We start from the raw sequence: 19,844 nt of genomic DNA, 5'->3' as shown, positions 1-19,844 counted from the left end.
GGAAAACATTTTACACTAGATTAATGTATATGTTATGTAAAAGGGAATATGCTAAAATGAAATTAAAAAAAGACAACACAAACAGAAGATGTGTGAAATACTTCCCATATTACATTCCACAGACAGAACATAAGACTGGGAAACAATTTACAAGATTAACATATTAAAATTAACATTTTGAAATGGCGGGAGAGGGGGGGGGACTGTCAATGGTTGTGCAAATGATGCAAACTGCTCTGGTGACGTTTTAATCAAGTCATGAAGGACCATCAATTTGTAGATTCTGCATCAAAATGGTTGACAGGGTCTTTTTTTGCTGTCACTTGGAGAAGGGCTTCACAATCTTCATGGAAATATAGTTCTGTGGAGATAAATGTGAAAATTGTTAACCCTTGCATAATGAACAATTTCCATGTAATTTTGACGCACGCAAAGAGTATTCGCATAGTTGTCAGTGTCAAATTATGAACACGTGCCATAAACATTTGGGATAAATACGTCAAATGAGCAAACTTACAGGAAAAGAATAGAAAAGGATCCCGAGGAACAGTAAGACTAGCAGCAGTAGGATCCCAATGATGAAAAGCAATCTGAATCTTCGCCATATGATGAACTTCATGGTCTTGAAAGGGTTTGTAAACCAGAAGAACGAGGTGTCAGGACGGCTGACGGAGAGAAATTGGAAGACGATTATTACCCATGGTCAAGAAAATGTGAAGATAACTCATATTCCAAAGGATACTCACTTCGGTGGCTCCAGTCGGGGATTCATGTTGGGCTCTTCTCTGCCTTTCCCTGCTGGTCTCTCCTCCATCTCCTTCTCCTCCACAATTTCCAACGTCATTTCGACTTTCCCCTATAAAGCACACCAATTTGACAAATTATGGAAAATGTATGTTTTAATTGCTTGTAATACCAATTCTGTGTTGTTCTATTCACTGTACTTCTTTGGGGGAACCCATTTTCTGTTCTTCAGGGAAAAACTGGCCTATCCACTATTTTTGTGCTCTTTTTGTAACATCCTAAAATGCCACAAGATGACGCTAAAGCCTTTGTCTCATATAAAAGCAGTCCTTTGGCGCCATCTTTTGGCAGCTTAGTGCCAAGGAATTGGTACATTCTTTGTCCTCATAAGCAGTATAACTTCGATGTAATAGTCAGTGTGTGTGTGTGCGTGTGTGCGTGTGCGTGTGTGCGTGTGTGTGTGTATGGTTAGCACGTCCGCCTCACAATGCGGAGGTGCAGGGTTCGATTACGGCTCCGACTTTCCTCTATGGAGTTTGCATGCTATCCCCGTGCCTGTGTGGTTTTTCTCTGGGTACTCCGGTTTCCTCCCACATTCCAAAAACATGCACAGGAGGTTAATGGAACAATCTAAATTGTCCCGATGTGTGACTGTGAGCGCAAATGGTTGTTCGTGTATGTCTGCACTTTTTGGCTAGCAACCAGTTCAGGGTGTACCCTGCCTACTGCCTGAAGACAGGTGGGATAGGCTGAGGATAAACGGATTAGATTAGTAAATGGATGGATGGATGGATGCATATTATAGCTCCTTTAAATAAGACATCAACAAAAGTAGGCAATTAGAAATGTGGGATCAAACATACGGCAAGGACTTTCTTCCCGTTCTGCTCAATGGCGCACGGCCACCAGCCTCGAACCGACTTTTGGGAGAAGAGTGAGTTGAAGACGAACTTCTTGGATGTGCTGGAGCCGATCATTCCGGGCAACATTTTCAAGCTGCACTTTTCGGGGGTCTTTGCAGGGGCGATCAGATTGAGCAAGTCCAGCTCGATTGAGCCTGTGGACAAACATTACAGTAATTGTCGGTATATACTTTCACAGCATACATTTCATGGGTCTTACCCAAGTAGTCATCCAAGGAGAATTTGTCATTGTCCCATATCTGTATGATCAACTTGGGAGGAATCCTAAACTCGGTTTTGTCCAGATTCCAGAAATGTTCCTAGCAAAGTACAAGAAGCGTAATTGGGTTTTTGGCCTCCACGCAATGTCCACGTCCATTCCCACGGTACGCTCTCACTCACTTTTCTCGAGATGACGCACAGCTGCTCTGCGGGCAGGTAGTCGAAGGCAAAGACAAACCTCCAGTTGAAATTGCCATCGCCGTCCAGCGATCTGTAATGAACGTCGGTCTTCTGTTTGTCCTCCTCCATTCCTGCCATCCATCTACGATATCGTAGAAGAAATGAGCAAAACACACACCAGCATGCAAGCATCCAAGAGAAAAAGCACGAGGAGAACATGCAAACACCACACAGGAATCACACAGAATCGAACCTGTGACCTGTGTGTGTGTGTGTGTGTGTGTGTGTGTGTGTGTGTGTGTGTGTGTGTGTGTGTGTGTGTGTGTGTGCGTGCGTGCGCGCACGCACGTGTGTGTATAAATAAAAAAATAAAATACCCTTTCACATAGATATCACTCATGCTTTCCCCGGTGATGCTTGTTTCGTCCAGAGTGACATCAGTTGTGTTCCAAACAATGGCACGCAAGAAGTACCTGTTTGAAAGATCAAAAACAACATTCAACAATATTCAATTAATCCATTCAACACTAAACCTCCAAAGTTTCATACTTCTTGGCTTTCCGTGGAGTGATGTCACATGGAGGCCCCGGCAGACCGAGGCTCTTGGGAAAGACGTCCACCCACATTTGAATCCGTCCCTGTATTTGTGGGGAAAAGACATTTCCATTTCCTGTGAAAACTCCAAAGCACAGCAGACCACTATTGGGGGATACACTGTTGACTTAAGTAATTTCCTAACATTTTCCATAGGAAATAAAATAAAAATAATTCATTCTTGTGCTCAGTCCAAACTTGCTTAAGATGTTCAAGCTGAAGTTTCATGAGATTTGCATAACGGCTTTAATGTGTGTTTGACTCTGGTGATTGTACTGTATTCGGTAGTCAACGTCGCACGACTAAGTGTGAACATTCAGCAAAGCTTCTCGACCTGGGACAAGTTGGGTTGGTGGGAACTGCACAGGGTCCTGGTCTCCACGTGCTCGGGTACCAAGCCCTGCTCTCTGAGGACATGCAGTGGCAGTCTCTCTCTAGCCGGGCCAAGGTTGGGGTGTGTGGTCGTGGTTTCCTCTGCAAAAGGGGGACACAGAATACCACAGTGAACATGCATTCATGGACAAGCTAGTTTGCTCATGATAAATCTAACTGTAAACATACCAAAATCCTGCAGTCTGTATTCTTTTCCTGAGAAAGACAGAGCGCTTCCGTCTCCCTCAAAGCGTGGTGGAGGAACGCCCCTAATCTTGGCCACGTTTTGGAGGATCTGAGAAGGTTTCAGCTGGTCTCTCCACTGATTCACCCCAGAGCTGGAAGGAAATAATAAAACAGAACAATTATGATTTTTTTTTCTCTTTTTGTTACTGCATTCAATAAATGACTGAATAAGTACATGGCTCTCCTTTCCCACGTGCAAAGGCATTACAGTTCGTAAGTATACAGTAAAAAATACTGCAATAAAGCAGGGGACACCATATGCGACATGCATGTAGATATTTGTCGCCACTTTCCACATAAGATACGGTACTCACATGCAGTAAGTCTGTGGCAGGCCACAGCAGGACCTGAAGCGGGACAGCAGACGGTTCTCCAAATCGATGATGGTCTCGCCGACTTTTTCATCCCGGCTCAGCAAGTCGTAGTCGTACACTGCGATCTTCAGATCCTTGTCTTGCGGCAAGTAGCAGGACAGCTCGAACATCCTCAACAAAGTAAGAAAAGTTCATACGGTACGGCGGCCCCTCCTAGCGCCAAAAATAGTTGTGAGAGCAAAATATATGCACACTCACCTTCCAATTTCTGGATTGAGAGTATTTGGTTGGTAGTTATCCCGGTCATCCACGGTCTTCCTCCCCAGTGAAATCTTGACATATGGATCACACTGAAAGAAAACAACGTTAGCTGTGTCTTCAGTATTATAATGTCTTCCATCTTCAACATACCATCCCGTTGGTGTCCTTGGGCTGCAGGTCAATACAGCGCACCACGTAGATTCTGACCAGACACTCCTGAGGCTCGCTTTCGGGAAGCTCTCGGAATTGTCGGGGGGGAGCTTGCATCCCAGGGTCATCAGGCAGCGGGTAGATCTTGAACGAGCCCTGTGCGTCGTCAAAGATGAAAACACGGATGAAGGATTTACAGCCTTAAAAAAGGCGAAATTCATTGCTTGACTAAGCTTGCAATTAATTTGTTTGTACGTACAACGCAGGCTTCCTTACCTTGAATTCTCCCACAACGGAGGGATCGTCTTCCTCTCCATCTGTCTTGCCTCGCGAGAGTTTGAAAGTACTGCAGAAATCGGTGAGTCCCTGAAACTGTTCCACTTGCTCCAGTTCACAGTCGTACACCTGTTGACGCAATAATGCATTTAGGTCCAGAAGTATTTGGACAGTGAAAGCATTTGTCCGATCCAGCCACAACACAGATTTTGAAATGAAAATCATGAAAAGGCAAATTCACCTATTTGCAAGTAAATGAAAGGAAATCTTAATCTCATTTCATTATCATTTGATTACAACAAAATCCTTCCTGTTCATCTTTGTTTTGGACATACTGGAAGTCCAAAGTCAAAACGACAAGCTCACTGGCTGTAGAATACTCACTACATAGAGTACTAGAGATTTAATAATGTCTTTGTTTCCATAAAGTCTGAAGACGATCACGTCCTCACCTGTAATGTGTCGTATCCCTTCTTCAGGTAGGGGCCACACTTCTCCTGTTGCCCAATCGAGGCGTAGAATTTACTCCACCAGTCAATTGCTTCCGCTTCCTGCACAGTTGAGAAGAATTATGATATTTGTGGAGCCAGGACACGCGGAAAAAAAAAAACAGTGATACTTTGGCTGATAAGCGTAACTCCTTCCGTGACCAAGATCATTTTAGGTTTATACCAAATCAATTTTACCAACTGAAATGACTTGAAATGTCATTAATTCGTTCCAGGTTCCCAAAATAAGCAATTATAAATCACCAATACTCTAAACTCTCCTAATTAAGAGCAGTCGAAAGTCAAGGTACCACTGTATCTTTTAAAAAAAAGACAGAAACAGACTCACCTTGTCAGTTTGAACCTGTAATTTAAGATTCAACGAAAAGGTTAATAAATCATCATCTGCACGAGTGTGTGAGTGCCTTGCGATTCACCTCAGCTTCGATAGTCGGCCTCTCCTCGATGTCTATGACGACATCGCCCTGAGCAGCTGCTATCATTGCCACTGAAATGTGAATAGGATGTGAAAAATAGCGACTAACGTGGTACATAGTGACGTTTGTATGCATGCGAGTCTGCCTACCTCTGGCAGACATGCAGATTTGACTGTTAACTCGGTAGGGGTCACAGCGGAAGTCCTCCAAGCAGTCGATGGTGCACTGGCCCACCACCGGCTTCCTCCCGAAGGGTCTGTGGTCGATGACCTTCAGGACAATGGGAGGAGTGTACATCTCTTCTTTGGGGAGAAGCTGGAAAACAACACGTGATATGAAGGGAAAATATTGTGAAAAATGTGCTTCTTAATGGCGTCTGTGGCGTCTCAGAAAGCGTGTCCAGCGGAATGTTCAAACGCTGCCCCACTTCGAGAGTCAATTTTTTTTTCCCTTTATAACTCTCACGCTGTGCATAATGTGAAAATGTGTCGGCGGAAAAAAATTATGTTATGTGTGCTACTTTCTGTGTCCATAAGGTACCTCCGACGATTTACTACTGTAATGTACTTCCACCGGAGCGACTTTGGTAAATTGAACCAGAAGTTCAATGGATTACATTTTTTAAAAATACATAATTTAGTTTATACCATGACGATCAAATAAGTAACACATACAAGTGTAAAAATAATTTCAAAATTGTTTTTGATTTGAGTGGTAAGTAGAATATGAAACAATGGAATATCACAACATTAAAAAAACAACACGGATGTGTTAGCATTAAGCTAGCGATGCAATTTTAGTACACTTCCAGGGGCGCGTACCACTTTGAGTAGCAGCACAGATCCAGGGAAGTTGGGATTCTTCTTGAAATTCTTGATGATGGCCGTTTGAACGATCTCCCCACCGCATTCCACGATCAAGTTGGGAGAAGCGACCGTGGCCAGCTGGTAGCTTTTCATGTTCCTCAACCCCCAGGTCAACACCTGGCAAGAACAAAACGAAACAAACCCAAAAAAAAAAAACCACATTCTTTGTCGTTCAGCAGTGTAACAGTCGGAATGAAAAGCGTTACCTCGATGGCAGTTAGTTGCACAACAGGCCTGATTCCTTGAGGAACCATGTAGAGCTTCTCCCCTCGCCGAGGAGGAGCCAAAGGAAGATCTCCCTCGTTTGCCTGCAAGGTACGAGCAAAACATTAAATCTTACATGTTTTATTTCTCATTCCGTTTAGCGCGCAATGCTTGGCAAGTCAATGTTATTTGTCATTGTCCATTGTTTACCTTGTCCTTCAGTAGAAGCTCAGCCGCCAGCAGTGCTTCTCCAGCACTGCGGCCTTTTTTGGTAACTGGGTACCACTGCAGTTTATTGCCAGAATCGACAGCGAGGTTGAGTTTGACTACTGGGGCGAACGTACAGCGACCCAAGGGCTCATCTTTTCCCTGGATGAGAGAAAACGCTTAAACAAGTCTAATCATGGGTCATGGTTTATTCGTTTTCTTCAAAACTCACCACTTTGTCGCTGTCGTAAAGCTCCAGCACGACATCTGGTGGGTTGTGGGCAATGGTTTGTGGGTCCCCGTAGATTTCAACGTCATCAAAGATGAGACTCTGATCCCACGTGGGGTTCAACGTGGCACCGATGACTTCTGTGGTCTTGCTCAGGTGAAGGAATGACACGTGGGCGTATGGATCTGGACAAGGCAGAGTCAATAGGCAAAGCTTCATGAGGCAACTGAGGATCTGCTTAAGTCCGCGTGACCACTAGGGGGGCCCCAAGAGCAATCAACGGTCAACCAAAGAGAGTATTGAGGAAGAACATAATTACAAAAAAGTTAAACATTCAGATTAGGGTGGTTTATTTATTACTGATTTTATTTGATGTTCTTGCACATCCCTTTTGAGTCGTACAACAAATTATTCTTGTGTTGCACTTTTCACCTGAGAAGCTGTCCTTGTCCATGGCACAAAGATTCCTCGCCTGGTACACGTACACTCGCAGCTGGTAAACACAAGAGCCTGAAGGGAGCATTTTCAAATGATTCACCGTAGAGAATAATAGAACATAACTAAACAATGTGACTGTGGATAATGCTTGTGTTATCTTACAACGGGGCTAGTCAGGAAGCCGGACATAAAAAGCAAAAAAGGGCTTTTAATCAGTCATGCGCTTTATCTGACTCTGACAACTCACGGCTAAAGTGGCAGGAAATGGTGGGAGTGTTGGCACCAAATAGTTTGGCGGCATCCGTTTTACTGGCCTTCTCGTCCACGTCAACTCCCTGTCAACAAAAAAATTTAGGGCAGAGATGTGTGTCAAGGACCTTTTGTATGTCAATACTGCATATATTAAGTCAAACTGGAAAAAAATACTTAAACTTAACAGGAAGAGCCACATGCAAGTGAATCACCAACAGAATGATTATGACTCATGTTGTCATGGCTACGGCCACATGGAAAAAAAATATTGTTCTAGTATACAACATTTATTAATCACTTGAGATCCACTTGTAATGTTTTCTAAAAAGATCCACAAAATCTGTGTCAAAATCATTCGTGATCAACTAATTCAAATGTTTAATATTAATATCTAATCTTACGAAGTGTCCAATGACTCGACTCACCAGTGCGCCTTCCAGCCGAAAGATGGCAGAAGCCCCAATGCGGTCCGACGGGACCATCTTCCTTCGCCAGCGCCGGCGTCGGAACGTGTCGGACGAGCGCTCCTTGCGGTGAAATTTCCAGCCGATGAGGGAGGAATATTCCCAGCCTTCCCCGGTCTCTCGCCTCTGAAGAAGTGAAAAAGTCAAGAATGACCATTTGAGTGCCATTTTTCTAATTCGGTAGTCAACTGCTGCTTACATCGGCGACAATTTTATCAGATGTCTTCCGTCTGGGTCTGACGAGCCTCTTCCTACGATGGATGTGGTACATTTTTTCCGCTGCCACCCAGGTTTTGGGTTTGTCATCAGGTGGAATGGTCACGCCGTACTCCCAGCCTTGAGTTAAAAAAAAAAAAAAACACGTTAACACATTTTTAACTGTGGATCACCCCCCCCCACGTTATATAATACCTTTTTCATCTACAGCTCTGTTGCTGTCAAAACTCCAGTCGTCCTCCCAAGTCCATCCAATGGGACACTCAAACTCTGAGGGGCTCTGAGCCTTTTCACCATTCTATAGAGCAAACAGACACAGATTCACTCAATTGTCTCATAATCGCTCAATAATAATAAACTGTAGACTCACTTGATTTAAACCTGAATGTGCAGTGGATATTAAGTTGGCTCGTTCTTTATCTTTTGTGTATTTTGACCAAAGAATGTAGGAGACAAACACAGAAATAGAAAATGTGAGCACTCGTGAGGAGATGCTGTTGGCCACAATTCACTCCCTGATGCTCACATTGAAGTACCATATTTTCCACACGAAAAGGCGCACTGGATTATGAGGCACACCTTCGATGAATGGCCTATTTTGTAATTTTGTTCACAGATTGGGTGCACCGCTTTATAAGACGCAATCTACAATGCCTCCACTAGATAGAGCTACGCTCAAGGAAATACCAACAGAACAATCAGATGTCAGTAAAACTTAAAGCAGCGACACAGTTCACTTAACCAACAGCAAATTATGACATTGACGGTGAACTCCCTTGCTGCTGCTCTATTTACGTGTACAACTCCGTAAACGATCACCTTAAGTTTGAACTCTGCGTTGTCAGCACGTCTCAAGCAAGGAGCCATTTTGGAGTCGAAATATTCCCGTAATGACCATACATACACAAGGCGCATCGGATTTTAAGGCGCACTGTGAGCTTTTAAGAAAATGCTAAGTGCGGAAAATACGGTAACCAACCTGACCAACTCAAGCTCCGCTGTCCCTGAAAGGGTTAAAGTATGTTTTCTGTCAAAGAAAGTGAGTCCGCTGAATTTACAGAATACATGCACGGATTTATAGTTATTAGGAGGCACATTTACTCTGCATCTTTCCTTGTGGGTCACATTGTGCCCGAATCCCTCATTCTCAGCTGTGTGACACATCATGAGTTAATATGACCTTTAAAAACAGCAGCCTCCAGCATCAAGGCTTATGAGAGAAGGGGGAAGTAAAACAAAACAGAGAACTGAATGGTTTTTGAACGTTCGCAAACATCTGAGGCCAGCGACAGTCGTGTGAAAAAGTCTCAGTGGGTTTGGCTGCATGAGCGACGACATAATAGCGCAGAGTAAACTGATAAAAATGGGAATTTTGGGAATGAGACAAGGCTTTTGTCCCGTAATCTTCACCTGCATTATTCGCATAGTGTTGATACAGGTTGTGTATGTGTGTGTGTGCGCGCGCGTGTGTGTGCGCAGTGGAGGGTACTGTATACCACATCGGTGTAGGGCTCCGCAGCAGGTTTCCACTCCCCACCGGGGAAACGTGTTTCGTTCTGAAAAACCTCGTCCGTGAACTCTGTGTGGCCCGCGTCGGCTTCTGTCAACAGGCTGTAAAAAGCAGCAGAGGCACACACGTTGACGGGATGCTATGATAAACTATTTACACGAGCCCCGGTGCGAGAGTGTACGCACTAAGGGTGGGAACGAGAGCTCCTCATCCTAAAACGTTGCTGGAAATTGAAATGTCTATTTTTTTCCATTTCCTGCGATTGTATTTGCTGTTGGTTACGGTGGCTGGAACGTGCAATGAATTATGATATCTGACAATTAACAGAGGAAAGAGTTGAAAGGTGTGGATATTGTGTCGTGTGACATAACAAAAACCCGGGATGGCCAAGTGGTTAGGAATGTGGCCTGTGACCTAAAAGGTCCACGGTTCAGTCGAGACATGATAACCAACTGCACAACCTAATGAGGTCCCATCCAAGAGCTGCATCACAGATTCTGTCTTTAAAAAAAAAATAAAGTTCGATTTGATAAGTGTATTAGTATGATTATTTTTCTGTTTTGTGCTTGTATCTGAACATAGACAAAATTGGTAGCGAATACTATTCGTATTGTTGTACATGTGCCTTTTAGAGGCAGTGCCTGGTTCAGCGGTGCGTCATCGAGACTGCGTGTGAGTGTCTGGCTGTGAGCTGTGGACAGCAGCAGGTCCCTTTATGTTAATTTCTGTAAGGCTATCTGTGGCGTTTTGCACTATATGTTGCCGTTAAGCTAGTGGGCATAAATTTAGTTGAACATTTTGGTATTTAAATACACACTGTTTCATTCTTTTTTTTTTTAATCTGTTAGTTTCTCAGTAAACGTCAACTGGGAGTGATAAATAGCTTGATGAAGCAAGCACACTTATTTGGTGACAGCCTTAAAAAAAAAATGTCAGAGGGGGGAAAACCATAAACTGCCACATATCATTGGAACATTGTATCATGATTTTTAAAAAAATCGAGATGTACCAGCGCTCAGGGTCGACGAACCAGTCGTCCTCCCACTCCCAGCCGCGTGGTGGCAGGAAGCGCTCTTTTTTGAGTTTCACTTTTCCAGTCACGTCCGAAGACTTGTGGCGACCCACCAGACCATTGGGTCCCCACTTCCCAAACAACTGGGCCTGGTTTTCATACTATGGAGAGAGGATGGATGTATAAACTGGAAAATAAAAGTTAGTGATCGGGCACGGGTGGTCCAAGCTGTTTCTACCAAGGCCAATAAATGGGCAATAATTAACAACCTAAAATCAAAACATGATTGACGTTAAATAAGTCATTCTAAGTGGCATAGAAATACATGGATTGATGTATATTTATAAATTTTTTAAAAAAAAGCTTGGCGATAAAGCAAAAAGTGTAGAAAATTTTCATTACTGAGCAGAAGCCAAAGTTACCATTTCTGCATATACACTGAAGTTTCCCTCAGAGAAGATGTTGAACTTCTTCTCCCATGCGGAGAGACCAAGCCACATGTTGACGCGCAGCTGAACAGGAATCTTGACGCCTTTATTTTTATCCATGGGGTACTGAAAACCATCCAAAAGGGGAGAAAAAAATGAAGCTACGAAACACGTGGCAGCGCGATGGTGACTTTTCAAGGTACCTGCATGAAAATAGTCTGCGTGCGTCCGCAGTGTTTTCCACAGGCCTGCTCGCTGAAGTTGGAGTAGAGAATGCGGTGAGCCGGGATGCGGGCGAAAGCAACGCGCTTCTCGCCCCTCAACATCCAGATGATCACATCGGGCATGCTATTCTGAGGCTGGTGTAAGATTGTCACAAACATTTTTGGAAATGAGAGAAGAGAAATATGCTCATTGACATTGAGTTTTAGTCAGACACCATCTGGCCAAATGTGGAATATTAAGCAAGTGGCTCTTTGATGGATGAATTTGTATGGCTCATGTGAACACATGTGAACAGGTGTTTATTTATCCGATATTTAATGTCTTTTCGTTTTATGCATCAGTTTGACAGGAAATTTCAAGCTACAAATAGCTGTAGAGAGAGAATAAAAACAGGTGCTCAGCAAAACATAAGACAGTTAAGGACCTCTTATCTGACCTCATCTGCCAGCTGTTTGATTCTGTCCAGCCAGTCTTCAATGTCACTGACAGTTGCCTTGCTATCCGTTGCCTCCTCTCTCAGGCAATTTGCCATCTGTTGGAGGCTCTTCAGTGCTGCGTCACGCATGTTTTTTATTTGGAGATCCAGCACGGTCACATGGGGTTGGCCTTCCACCTCTGGAAGCTGGAGACTGTGCCCAAAAATGTGTTCCTGCTTTCAAAAATTGCAAATTATGCATACCAGATAATCTGAAACACGTCAACCATTACCTGTTCAAGTCCTCAAGCAAGAGACTGATGAGTTGAAGCCAAATTTCAACCACTCGGTCCTCAGACGCCTTGAACTGGATGGCCATTTTCAAAGAGGACAAGTTGTGTTCCTACGTTGAAATGACAAAAGCAGCGTTGATGAGCGAGCGACGTTTGCACCGACGTGTTGTTCCAACGTGCCATTGTGCCTTAATCTTACGAGTCGTTCTGCAATAGAGAGAAGAATGTTGACGGCGTCCAAACGGTGGCTGATGTCTTCCCAGGAGGAAGTGAGCGTTACCACGGGCTTCGTTTCCGCCCAGGGCAGGTAGTAATAGTGGTTGCCTGTGGACAGACAAAATACATACTGGTACTGTAATTGAAGCAATGACGAGAGATTCTCCGGAGAATTTATAAAAGTGAGATAAAGACATATATCGCATATTAGAACAGAAGTCTCAGCATGGTTACGAGTGGCCGTTTAAAAAGCCAGGAAGGCTTTTTCTGCGGGCCACACTTTCAGAAGCACTGCTTTCCATTTGCTGCAAATTCAAATGTGAAATTGCATAAATTCATTCCTAGCACTCAATTCTCTTAATATCATAAAATTTCTCTCGGCTGCAGTGCTTCCAATTGTGTAGTTGTGCATATAAAATCTCGACACACCTCTATCTTTAATATAAAAAAATTCAAAACATGCTTCCATATTTTTTTGTGACCTATAACATTTTCAATTAAAAAAAATAAGAGATAAGGTGGTGGCACACGTCTGCACAGTGGGCAGTGGCCTAAAGGTTTTGTGTTGTAGCTGTGCTGTGACGACAAAAATATCAGGAAAAGGCGACTAGAACATCTGATATTTACCTTGGGTTAATCAGAGACTTTAAATCAAGGCAGATGTCCGCTAACTCCTTTGTAACAAGAGTTTGTAACATAATTTGATTAAACACACATGCCACATGCCCCGTTATAAGAGGGTGTGTAAACGTGTGATCTCAGTTGTTTTATTTCTATTTCAGCTATCGAAAAAAAAATGTTTTCGTTCATAGTGGAGGTTGTCTCTATTGAAGGGCCAGGTACCAAATACACGTCTGCAATAACGCTGACGTTCGTACCGTCAAATACAGCAAAGCTGTACTGGGTGGTGGACGCCAAAGGCTTGCAGGTGGAGTCCAGCTTGTTGCCGTAGTTTCCCATGCTGACCTCGAACTGGATGGGCTCTCCCGGTTCTTGGAGCATGCAGGCACTGTGGAACACAGCACAGAGCGAGAACTTCCTCCTCCGCTGGTATTTCTGCACGCAAGAGCAAAGGATGTGGCGTGGTTAGAGGTTACAATGGCCGTATGTACTGTCGCTTTGGAACTAAGCAGTTGTTATTTTTTCAGTGTAATAATGTAATCTATTAGACAAGGACATGGCCTGATTGAATGAAGCTCCTCCTATTACTTCAACTTAGTTCCTTCGCACCTGGATGGTGTCAAAGCAATATTTTTATTTTAGACAGGGCTTTGGCATGAGCACAACAGCAAATAACTTTTGAGTTTTTTTAGTAAACGGAGGAGAGGATTAAAAAAAATGTAAACCGCAGGATTCACAAATAGCAAATATGCAGGGGAAGAATGTTTCCGATCTTGACCCAGCCTAGCTACCAAGTCATGGGCGAAGAAACGCGGATTGATGCAGTATCATGTCAATTAGGCCACCTGTTGTTATACAAGTATTCAAGAAATTAAAGTGAAAGGATATTGAATTTGTTGTAATTAAGTATGTCACAAGTGTAATCTGGAAAAAAAAAATCACATTGCGACATGGAAAAACAAAACGACAGATCTTGAAGACTTGCACATAGGGAAGGGAATGGGGAAAGTGAGAGCATATGCAAAATTCAATTCTCCAGAGGACATTTCCATTACTAGAGTTATCTTATTGAATCATCCTACCTGTGCCACCAGGATGTCATCACTGGATATATCGTCGATGTTCTTATCCACCTTTCCATCAAGAAGAGTGGACAGCTCGACAAGGACCCTCCCCCTGTAGGCGACACCTTCACCCTGCAAGTGCAATCAAGTTCGATGGAGACTTTCAAATGAGAGATCATCAAAATATTCCACGCGGAGATGGATTTTTTTTTTTTTTTTTTTTTACCTTGCCAAGGTTAAGTTCCTCATACGGGTCAGGGAGTCCAGTAAACTCCCTTGGGCTGCCATACAAGTTGACATAACAAGGCCCAAAAATTGGCAGGAAACCAGACTCGCTTGTTGCAGGGCTCGCTACAATGAGCACACGCACAAACACGCGCACACGCATACACGATGACTGAGACATCTTTGAGCCAGGAAGCCAAGGTCTTAAAACGGGTCCTTTCTTACGTACAATCAGACAGGCTGTTGCAATGTTCAACTTGTTCGTCTGTTTGAAAATGAAACAAGAATTTTAACAACCCTTATAAATGTTCATTGATTTTGTTTTTTTTCTACTGTTATTCCTGTTTCATAATGTTATTGCCACCACCAAGACGTCAGACGGGTGTGTTTTAACAAGTGTGTTTTAACTAAAACTACTTGACCGGTTTCCATGAAATTTGGTGGAGAAGTCAGACATCGAACTCTTGTTTAACAAAAACAGAACAAAACATATTTGGTCTTGGCCTGGTTGTTTGGACTGAGTAAAATGAAAAATTTTCAGAAATCGGTCAAGCAACTTTTGGGTCACCGTGACATGCATACACACACAATGACGAAGAGGTTTTTAAAAGAAAGCCAAAATCTTTTTCAAACTGGTGCCCACAACTTCTTACGTATGTTCAGACAAGCTGTTGCAAACTTCACCTTGTGTGTCTGTTTAAAAATGAAACAAGACATATCACAATTATAAAATGTAAATGCTGTTAAATGTTGTATTATTATTACGAGTAGTAGTAGATTATATTTTATAGTCTTTGCTTCTGTAGTATATAAAATTGCATCACATTGGTAGTGATGTATCATAGTGTTTTCCACATAAAATAACATTGATCTATAAATATAGGTATGTATGAATTTATTGCAGTGCTTCTTAATTATTTTCTTTTACAGCGCCCCAAGAAAGAAGAAAACATTTCACCCGCTCTCAATTCTCTGCCTCGTCTATCGATGAAATTGTTCTAAGTGCACGTTCAATAAGAATGCGTAACTATTCTAATTATTATAATAATCAGTACAATACGTTGCACTATAGTCTCACTCCTTTTCAAATATGTATGATTATGCTTTTTGTCTGTTTGTGACTTCTTTTATTTTACATTATCTTATTTATATAGTTTTTATTCTATTTTTTGTTTGTTTTTACTTTTGCTATAACCAGAGAAAAACTCATTTGCATCTTTTTTTATGCTCGCTGTTGATGACAACACTTAGCCTTACCTTCAAGCTCTCCGCCAGCGGAAGAGATCTTGCTGAGGTTCAAGTATGTTGTTCCGATCGCGTCGTCCTTGCTGACTCGATCCCTGCCAAGAGCACGTTGTCACGTCAAACAACAGCTGCCGTGTTACAGGGTGGGAAAATTGCTCACTTCTTACCAGTCAAACATGGTCAACTTGATGCGTTCACACATCGACGGGAACTGCAGAGGACAATGGAGGTGATTCAAGACTTATAATATCAACTGCGACATGGCGCAACATTTTTTTACCTTAACTTGGAGGTGGATGGTCTGATTCCATTCGGGATTCGCATTTTTCTCAACGATTCTGGTACACAGCTAAAAATGACAAAAATGAAAACTATTTTCTTACCCAAACGAGGGAACAAAACATTTGACTTTGACTTGATTACCTTTTTTCCAGCAAAGCTGACCTCCAAATACGGATCCACCAAGTTCTTTCTGTCTCCATCCCCGCCAAAGACCTGCTTGACCGTCTGAACAAATGCGTCATCCACTATGAAGTGAGAAAAAAAAAAAAGTTGTACAGTATAGATAGGGATTTACCAACAGCACGCTGCACAGTATTGAACATAGTTGTTTCGGTACTTTGTGGCATGTCCTCTGCACGGAACACTTTGAGGCTGAGCGTGGCCCATCGCATCGTAACTCCTGCCGGCACCAGAAGATTACTTTCGATGTCGTCCTGATCCTTGCTCAGCTCTCTCTTGTCAGTCTGCACGGCAGGACAAATTTCAGTGCAGTTATTAAGAATGTACCGCTACAATAATCTCTTAATATACGTTTAATGAGATCTAATGCACGAGTTGACACAAAGAACATTCTGACCCTTCCAAATACACTACCGTATTTTCCGCACTAAAAGGCGCACCTAAAAGCCTTCCATTTTCACAGTGCACATTAAAATCCGATGAGCCTTGTGTATGGTCATTACGGTAATATGTCGACCCCAAAATGGCTCCTTGCTTGAGACATGCTGACAACACAGAGTTCAAACTTAAGGCGATCGGTTACGCAGTTGAACACGGAAATAGAGCAGCGGCAAGAGAGTTCAACGTTTACGAGTCACTGTTATAATTTGATGTTGGTTAAGTGAACTGTGTCGCTGCTTTATTAAATACGTTTTACTGACATCTCATCATTCTGTTGGTATGTCCTTGAGCGTAGCTCCATCTAGTGGATGCACTGTAGATTGCATCTTATAATGCGGTGCGCCCTATGTATGAAAAAAATTACAAAATAGGTCATTCATTGAAGGTGCGCCTCATATCCAGTGCGCCTTTTAGTGTGGAAAATATGGTAATTAAGGTCACCAAACTATATCCTATATCTGCCACGCTTGCAAGTGTTCCCAATCTGGTGACCGATCCAAAAGCAACATAAAAGCCCATTATATACTGTACTCCCGTCACTGTGTTCGGAGGATGTACACGCACCGGCGGCTCTTCCCCAGTCACCACCACAATAATGCTGACTTTCAGGTAACCTTTGGCCCCGGAGCTGGAGTCGTCGGGGTCACTCAACAGCAGCCATTTCCTCAGTATGGCATGACCTGAGAACAGTATACGCATTACAAACTGTTCACACACAGGAAGAAAAAAAAAAACATTTTATGGGGAAGGTCTCACCTGGTTCATCGTAGACGTAGCCAACATCTAGCTGGAGAAGAAAGAGATTTAATGCCACTGGACAAATAATTGGTCAATGTGAAAAAAAGTGACAATCCCCAAAATGTAATATACTTAACACAATAAAATTAATAAATCAATAAAAAGACGACAATAAGGCCAGCCAAAGTTTCAAACTGCAATACCTTGAACTCGCCGATGAGACTGTCAGCTCGGAGGGAGAAGGAATCATAAACCTTTGAAAAAGCACAGCGTTTAGTTCAATTGAAATTAGGCTATCATTTGTCAAACATGGTCAAATTTTCAAAACCAAAAAAGTACACACCCTTAGACTGACACTTTCATCCAACAGCTCTGAAGGGAGCATGTTCACGTTGTAGAAAAATGTCTGAAGGGGAAGCAAATAGGCAAACAAAAAAAAAACATTTTAGGACTCAAAGTGGATACATCCTGGAAAATGGACTTTTTAATGGCTTGTTTACGAATTGTTGGGCCTCTGGGTTGACTGACTACTCATGCAATGTGGACAATAGTTCTCACAATGTCCTGAATGAGGTCAATATTTCAAATTTGTAATGATTTTAAATAGCAGAGAAATATTCAAAGAACAAAAACAAAAGAATATCGGTGCTGAATAACGTCTGAATATTCTTCAGCATTCACACAAGTTATAAAGGAATGGCTGTCGATGAACTCGGTACCTCATCAAAGAAAGGGTTATTGCCACTTCTTATTCGCGTCCTATGAGTCTGGCCGCAAACGTTCACCTTCACCACGGGCTTGATGTTGTTGCCAGACAGTTGTCGGCCCTCCAGGACACGAATACGAATCTGGACATGTGAAAAGAAGCATTCAGACAGATTTTTTTCTTCTTTTCTCTTTTTTATTCTTCGTTAAGTGACAGTTTCCAAGAAAATGTACAGGACTGATGTGATATCACAGGCCTTTATTGTTTACGCCTTCTGTCATTCAAGTGATTACAAATTCCCGTCTTAATTGACGCTCCAATACAATACCTGGAAATCCTGCGGCTTGTTAGCCAGGGCTCTGTGCTTCTTGCGGCCGATGCGGAGCGGCTTGTGACTCGCTTTACCGGGCTCGACTGGCGTACCCGGACCTGCTGGGCTTCCCACATGATCCCCTGCATCCAAGTCTGCATCCCCCTCGTCAGCCTCCTCGTAGGCTGCTGGGGTCCACAGTGGAATGAACACATTTCAGTCATTTACTCTCTTTACAGCCACACATTTACAGTTGCATTCAAAACAATTCATATCCTGCCCAAATTCGCTGCACAATCTAATGATGATCCAAAATAATAAAAGTGCGCTGGCGTCCTACCATCCACATGTGACACGTCACCATCAGCAGCTTCCCCAGGTGGTTCGTACCCGATGAGTAAATTAATGGTAGCCTGAAAGAAAAAAAAAAAGACGCAATTATTATATTTACAATCCTATGCAGTATGGTCAAAATCATAACTTGCCTTTGGCGTCTTCGTGTCAACCCTGTCATAATGGGGTAACTGCCCCTTTAAGAAAGCCTCTTATGCTTTCAGCAGACATTACCACTAGCATTTTGTCTTTCTTCAGTTGAAGCTGAAGAGTGGAATAAATGTTTCAACTTTTCTTATTATTATGAGCTGGATGTTGTCAAGCCCAACGTGTCTACTTGCGCACAGACATCTTGTTAACTGATTCATGTTGATAAATGAAGTTTTACTATGCGCTCATTATATGCTAGCATTAGCCCAAAAAATGTCCACCCTGTCGTAAAGGAATAACTGCGTCTTTGAGAAACCCTTTGTTTTGAGTTACATTACAACCAGCGTTTTGTCTTTCTTCAGTAGAGGATCACAGAGTCGATTGTCACAGAATAAATATTTCAAGTTGCGCTTTGTCATTTTCTTAATATTACACATGTGAGCTGGATGTTTGTCAAGCCCAACACGTCCACCCTGTCATCGTGAAATATCAATTGATTTGAAAAACTTTCAGATATTTCTAAAGATATTCGTACACAAATCTCTTGCTAACTGAATCATGTTGCCAAGTGACGGTCTCCTTCGCGCTGATTAAATGCTAACATTCGCCAAAAATGTCCATCCTGTGAGCAAAAAGAAAAAGAAAAAAAAAAAAGACTGTGGGGTTCTTTTTACCCCAATTGGCTGCTGCTTGTCATTGCTCAGGGGCACATTCTTGGACGGGAGTGATGTCAAGTGGCCACCGGCCAAGTCCCTCAGTGAGATTTTCGCAGAGCCTATGAACCTGAAAAGCAAATGAGAAATTCACCATGAATCTTTACAGTTAATCATTTGTTTTAAGATATAAAGGCTGTTGGCAAAGGTATAGTGTGGGAGGAAAACTGGCCACTGTGTGACTAATTGTTCATAACCGTGTGGAGGGAATGGACCACTTCCACTTCCTCATTCCCCATCTTCACCTTTGTGATGGCGCCGTGTGGTTATTAACCACAATGGATTGCAAAATGTGATTCATTTATGTTGCAGAAAATTCCCATTTTGCATCGCTACGGGCTGGCGACAAGTCCGGGGTTTCTCTCTTGCCGAGCACTACAACTGACCCTGCTATCTGCGAGGAATAAGCAATGGGCCAGCCCACGAATAGCAAAAATAAACTCATAACTAACAGCTGCAGAAATTCAGTGGGGGGTGAAATGTTTTGTTTACTTTAAACCCCTCAAATCTTCCACTATGCGTTCTACAAAATTAAAAAAAAACAAAAAAAAAAAACTGCGAAATGGGGTTGGGGGGTTTGTATTGACTTTTTGTTTTACCAATTCAACCGACAATAGGCTTGAAGACACGCACGCACGCACGCACGCACGCACACACACACACGCCCACCCGCAC

The 19,844-nt window shown here is 42.7% G+C and overlaps 1 protein-coding gene across 6 annotated transcripts in view; it reads right to left on the bottom strand.

Moving 5' to 3' along the window:
* Positions 1 to 174: 174 nt before the first annotated feature.
* The window catches only part of myofl (myoferlin like), a 23,313-nt gene continuing 3,643 nt past the window's right edge, over positions 175 to 19,844 (bottom strand). Inside the window, exons 4-55 of one of the 6 annotated variants that reach the window (XM_019859840.1) lie at positions 19,131 to 19,239; positions 18,314 to 18,386; positions 17,992 to 18,158; positions 17,677 to 17,805; positions 17,301 to 17,363; positions 17,161 to 17,211; positions 16,976 to 17,006; positions 16,784 to 16,899; positions 15,936 to 16,062; positions 15,740 to 15,843; positions 15,597 to 15,665; positions 15,484 to 15,527; positions 15,329 to 15,411; positions 14,756 to 14,764; positions 14,301 to 14,336; positions 14,073 to 14,197; positions 13,865 to 13,978; positions 13,040 to 13,217; positions 12,145 to 12,269; positions 11,946 to 12,055; positions 11,674 to 11,866; positions 11,216 to 11,371; positions 11,007 to 11,138; positions 10,582 to 10,745; positions 9,559 to 9,673; positions 8,258 to 8,360; positions 8,046 to 8,182; positions 7,808 to 7,972; positions 7,378 to 7,465; positions 7,125 to 7,202; positions 6,696 to 6,877; positions 6,467 to 6,625; positions 6,259 to 6,363; positions 6,008 to 6,169; positions 5,336 to 5,501; positions 5,187 to 5,257; positions 5,099 to 5,113; positions 4,714 to 4,812; positions 4,262 to 4,390; positions 3,986 to 4,141; positions 3,833 to 3,924; positions 3,575 to 3,745; positions 3,204 to 3,352; positions 2,977 to 3,116; positions 2,598 to 2,686; positions 2,426 to 2,521; positions 2,049 to 2,190; positions 1,867 to 1,966; positions 1,608 to 1,801; positions 747 to 856; positions 518 to 665; positions 175 to 361 (exon numbers count right to left, since the gene is read on the bottom strand). In XM_019859840.1, the coding sequence (XP_019715399.1) occupies positions 320 to 361; positions 518 to 665; positions 747 to 856; positions 1,608 to 1,801; positions 1,867 to 1,966; positions 2,049 to 2,190; positions 2,426 to 2,521; positions 2,598 to 2,686; positions 2,977 to 3,116; positions 3,204 to 3,352; positions 3,575 to 3,745; positions 3,833 to 3,924; positions 3,986 to 4,141; positions 4,262 to 4,390; positions 4,714 to 4,812; positions 5,099 to 5,113; positions 5,187 to 5,257; positions 5,336 to 5,501; positions 6,008 to 6,169; positions 6,259 to 6,363; positions 6,467 to 6,625; positions 6,696 to 6,877; positions 7,125 to 7,202; positions 7,378 to 7,465; positions 7,808 to 7,972; positions 8,046 to 8,182; positions 8,258 to 8,360; positions 9,559 to 9,673; positions 10,582 to 10,745; positions 11,007 to 11,138; positions 11,216 to 11,371; positions 11,674 to 11,866; positions 11,946 to 12,055; positions 12,145 to 12,269; positions 13,040 to 13,217; positions 13,865 to 13,978; positions 14,073 to 14,197; positions 14,301 to 14,336; positions 14,756 to 14,764; positions 15,329 to 15,411; positions 15,484 to 15,527; positions 15,597 to 15,665; positions 15,740 to 15,843; positions 15,936 to 16,062; positions 16,784 to 16,899; positions 16,976 to 17,006; positions 17,161 to 17,211; positions 17,301 to 17,363; positions 17,677 to 17,805; positions 17,992 to 18,158; positions 18,314 to 18,386; positions 19,131 to 19,239 (5,911 nt within the window). In that variant the 3' untranslated portion in view covers positions 175 to 319. Of the gene's footprint in view, positions 362 to 517; positions 666 to 746; positions 857 to 1,607; positions 1,802 to 1,866; positions 1,967 to 2,048; positions 2,191 to 2,425; positions 2,522 to 2,597; positions 2,687 to 2,976; positions 3,117 to 3,203; positions 3,353 to 3,574; positions 3,746 to 3,832; positions 3,925 to 3,985; positions 4,142 to 4,261; positions 4,391 to 4,713; positions 4,813 to 5,098; positions 5,114 to 5,186; positions 5,258 to 5,335; positions 5,502 to 6,007; positions 6,170 to 6,258; positions 6,364 to 6,466; positions 6,626 to 6,695; positions 6,878 to 7,124; positions 7,203 to 7,377; positions 7,466 to 7,807; positions 7,973 to 8,045; positions 8,183 to 8,257; positions 8,361 to 9,558; positions 9,674 to 10,581; positions 10,746 to 11,006; positions 11,139 to 11,215; positions 11,372 to 11,673; positions 11,867 to 11,945; positions 12,056 to 12,144; positions 12,270 to 13,039; positions 13,218 to 13,864; positions 13,979 to 14,072; positions 14,198 to 14,300; positions 14,337 to 14,755; positions 14,765 to 15,328; positions 15,412 to 15,483; positions 15,528 to 15,596; positions 15,666 to 15,739; positions 15,844 to 15,935; positions 16,063 to 16,783; positions 16,900 to 16,975; positions 17,007 to 17,160; positions 17,212 to 17,300; positions 17,364 to 17,676; positions 17,806 to 17,991; positions 18,162 to 18,313; positions 18,387 to 19,130; positions 19,240 to 19,844 lie in introns of all 6 variants that reach the window. The other 5 variants (XM_019859838.1, XM_019859839.1, XM_019859841.1 and 2 more) reach the window with 5 other exon arrangements.

The sequence above is a fragment of the Hippocampus comes genome, unplaced genomic scaffold (assembly GCF_001891065.2).
Source record: "Hippocampus comes isolate QL1 unplaced genomic scaffold, H_comes_QL1_v1.1 scaffold64, whole genome shotgun sequence".
Lineage (NCBI taxonomy): Eukaryota > Metazoa > Chordata > Actinopteri > Syngnathiformes > Syngnathidae > Hippocampus > Hippocampus comes.
This window is presented reverse-complemented; position numbering and strand designations above follow the sequence as displayed.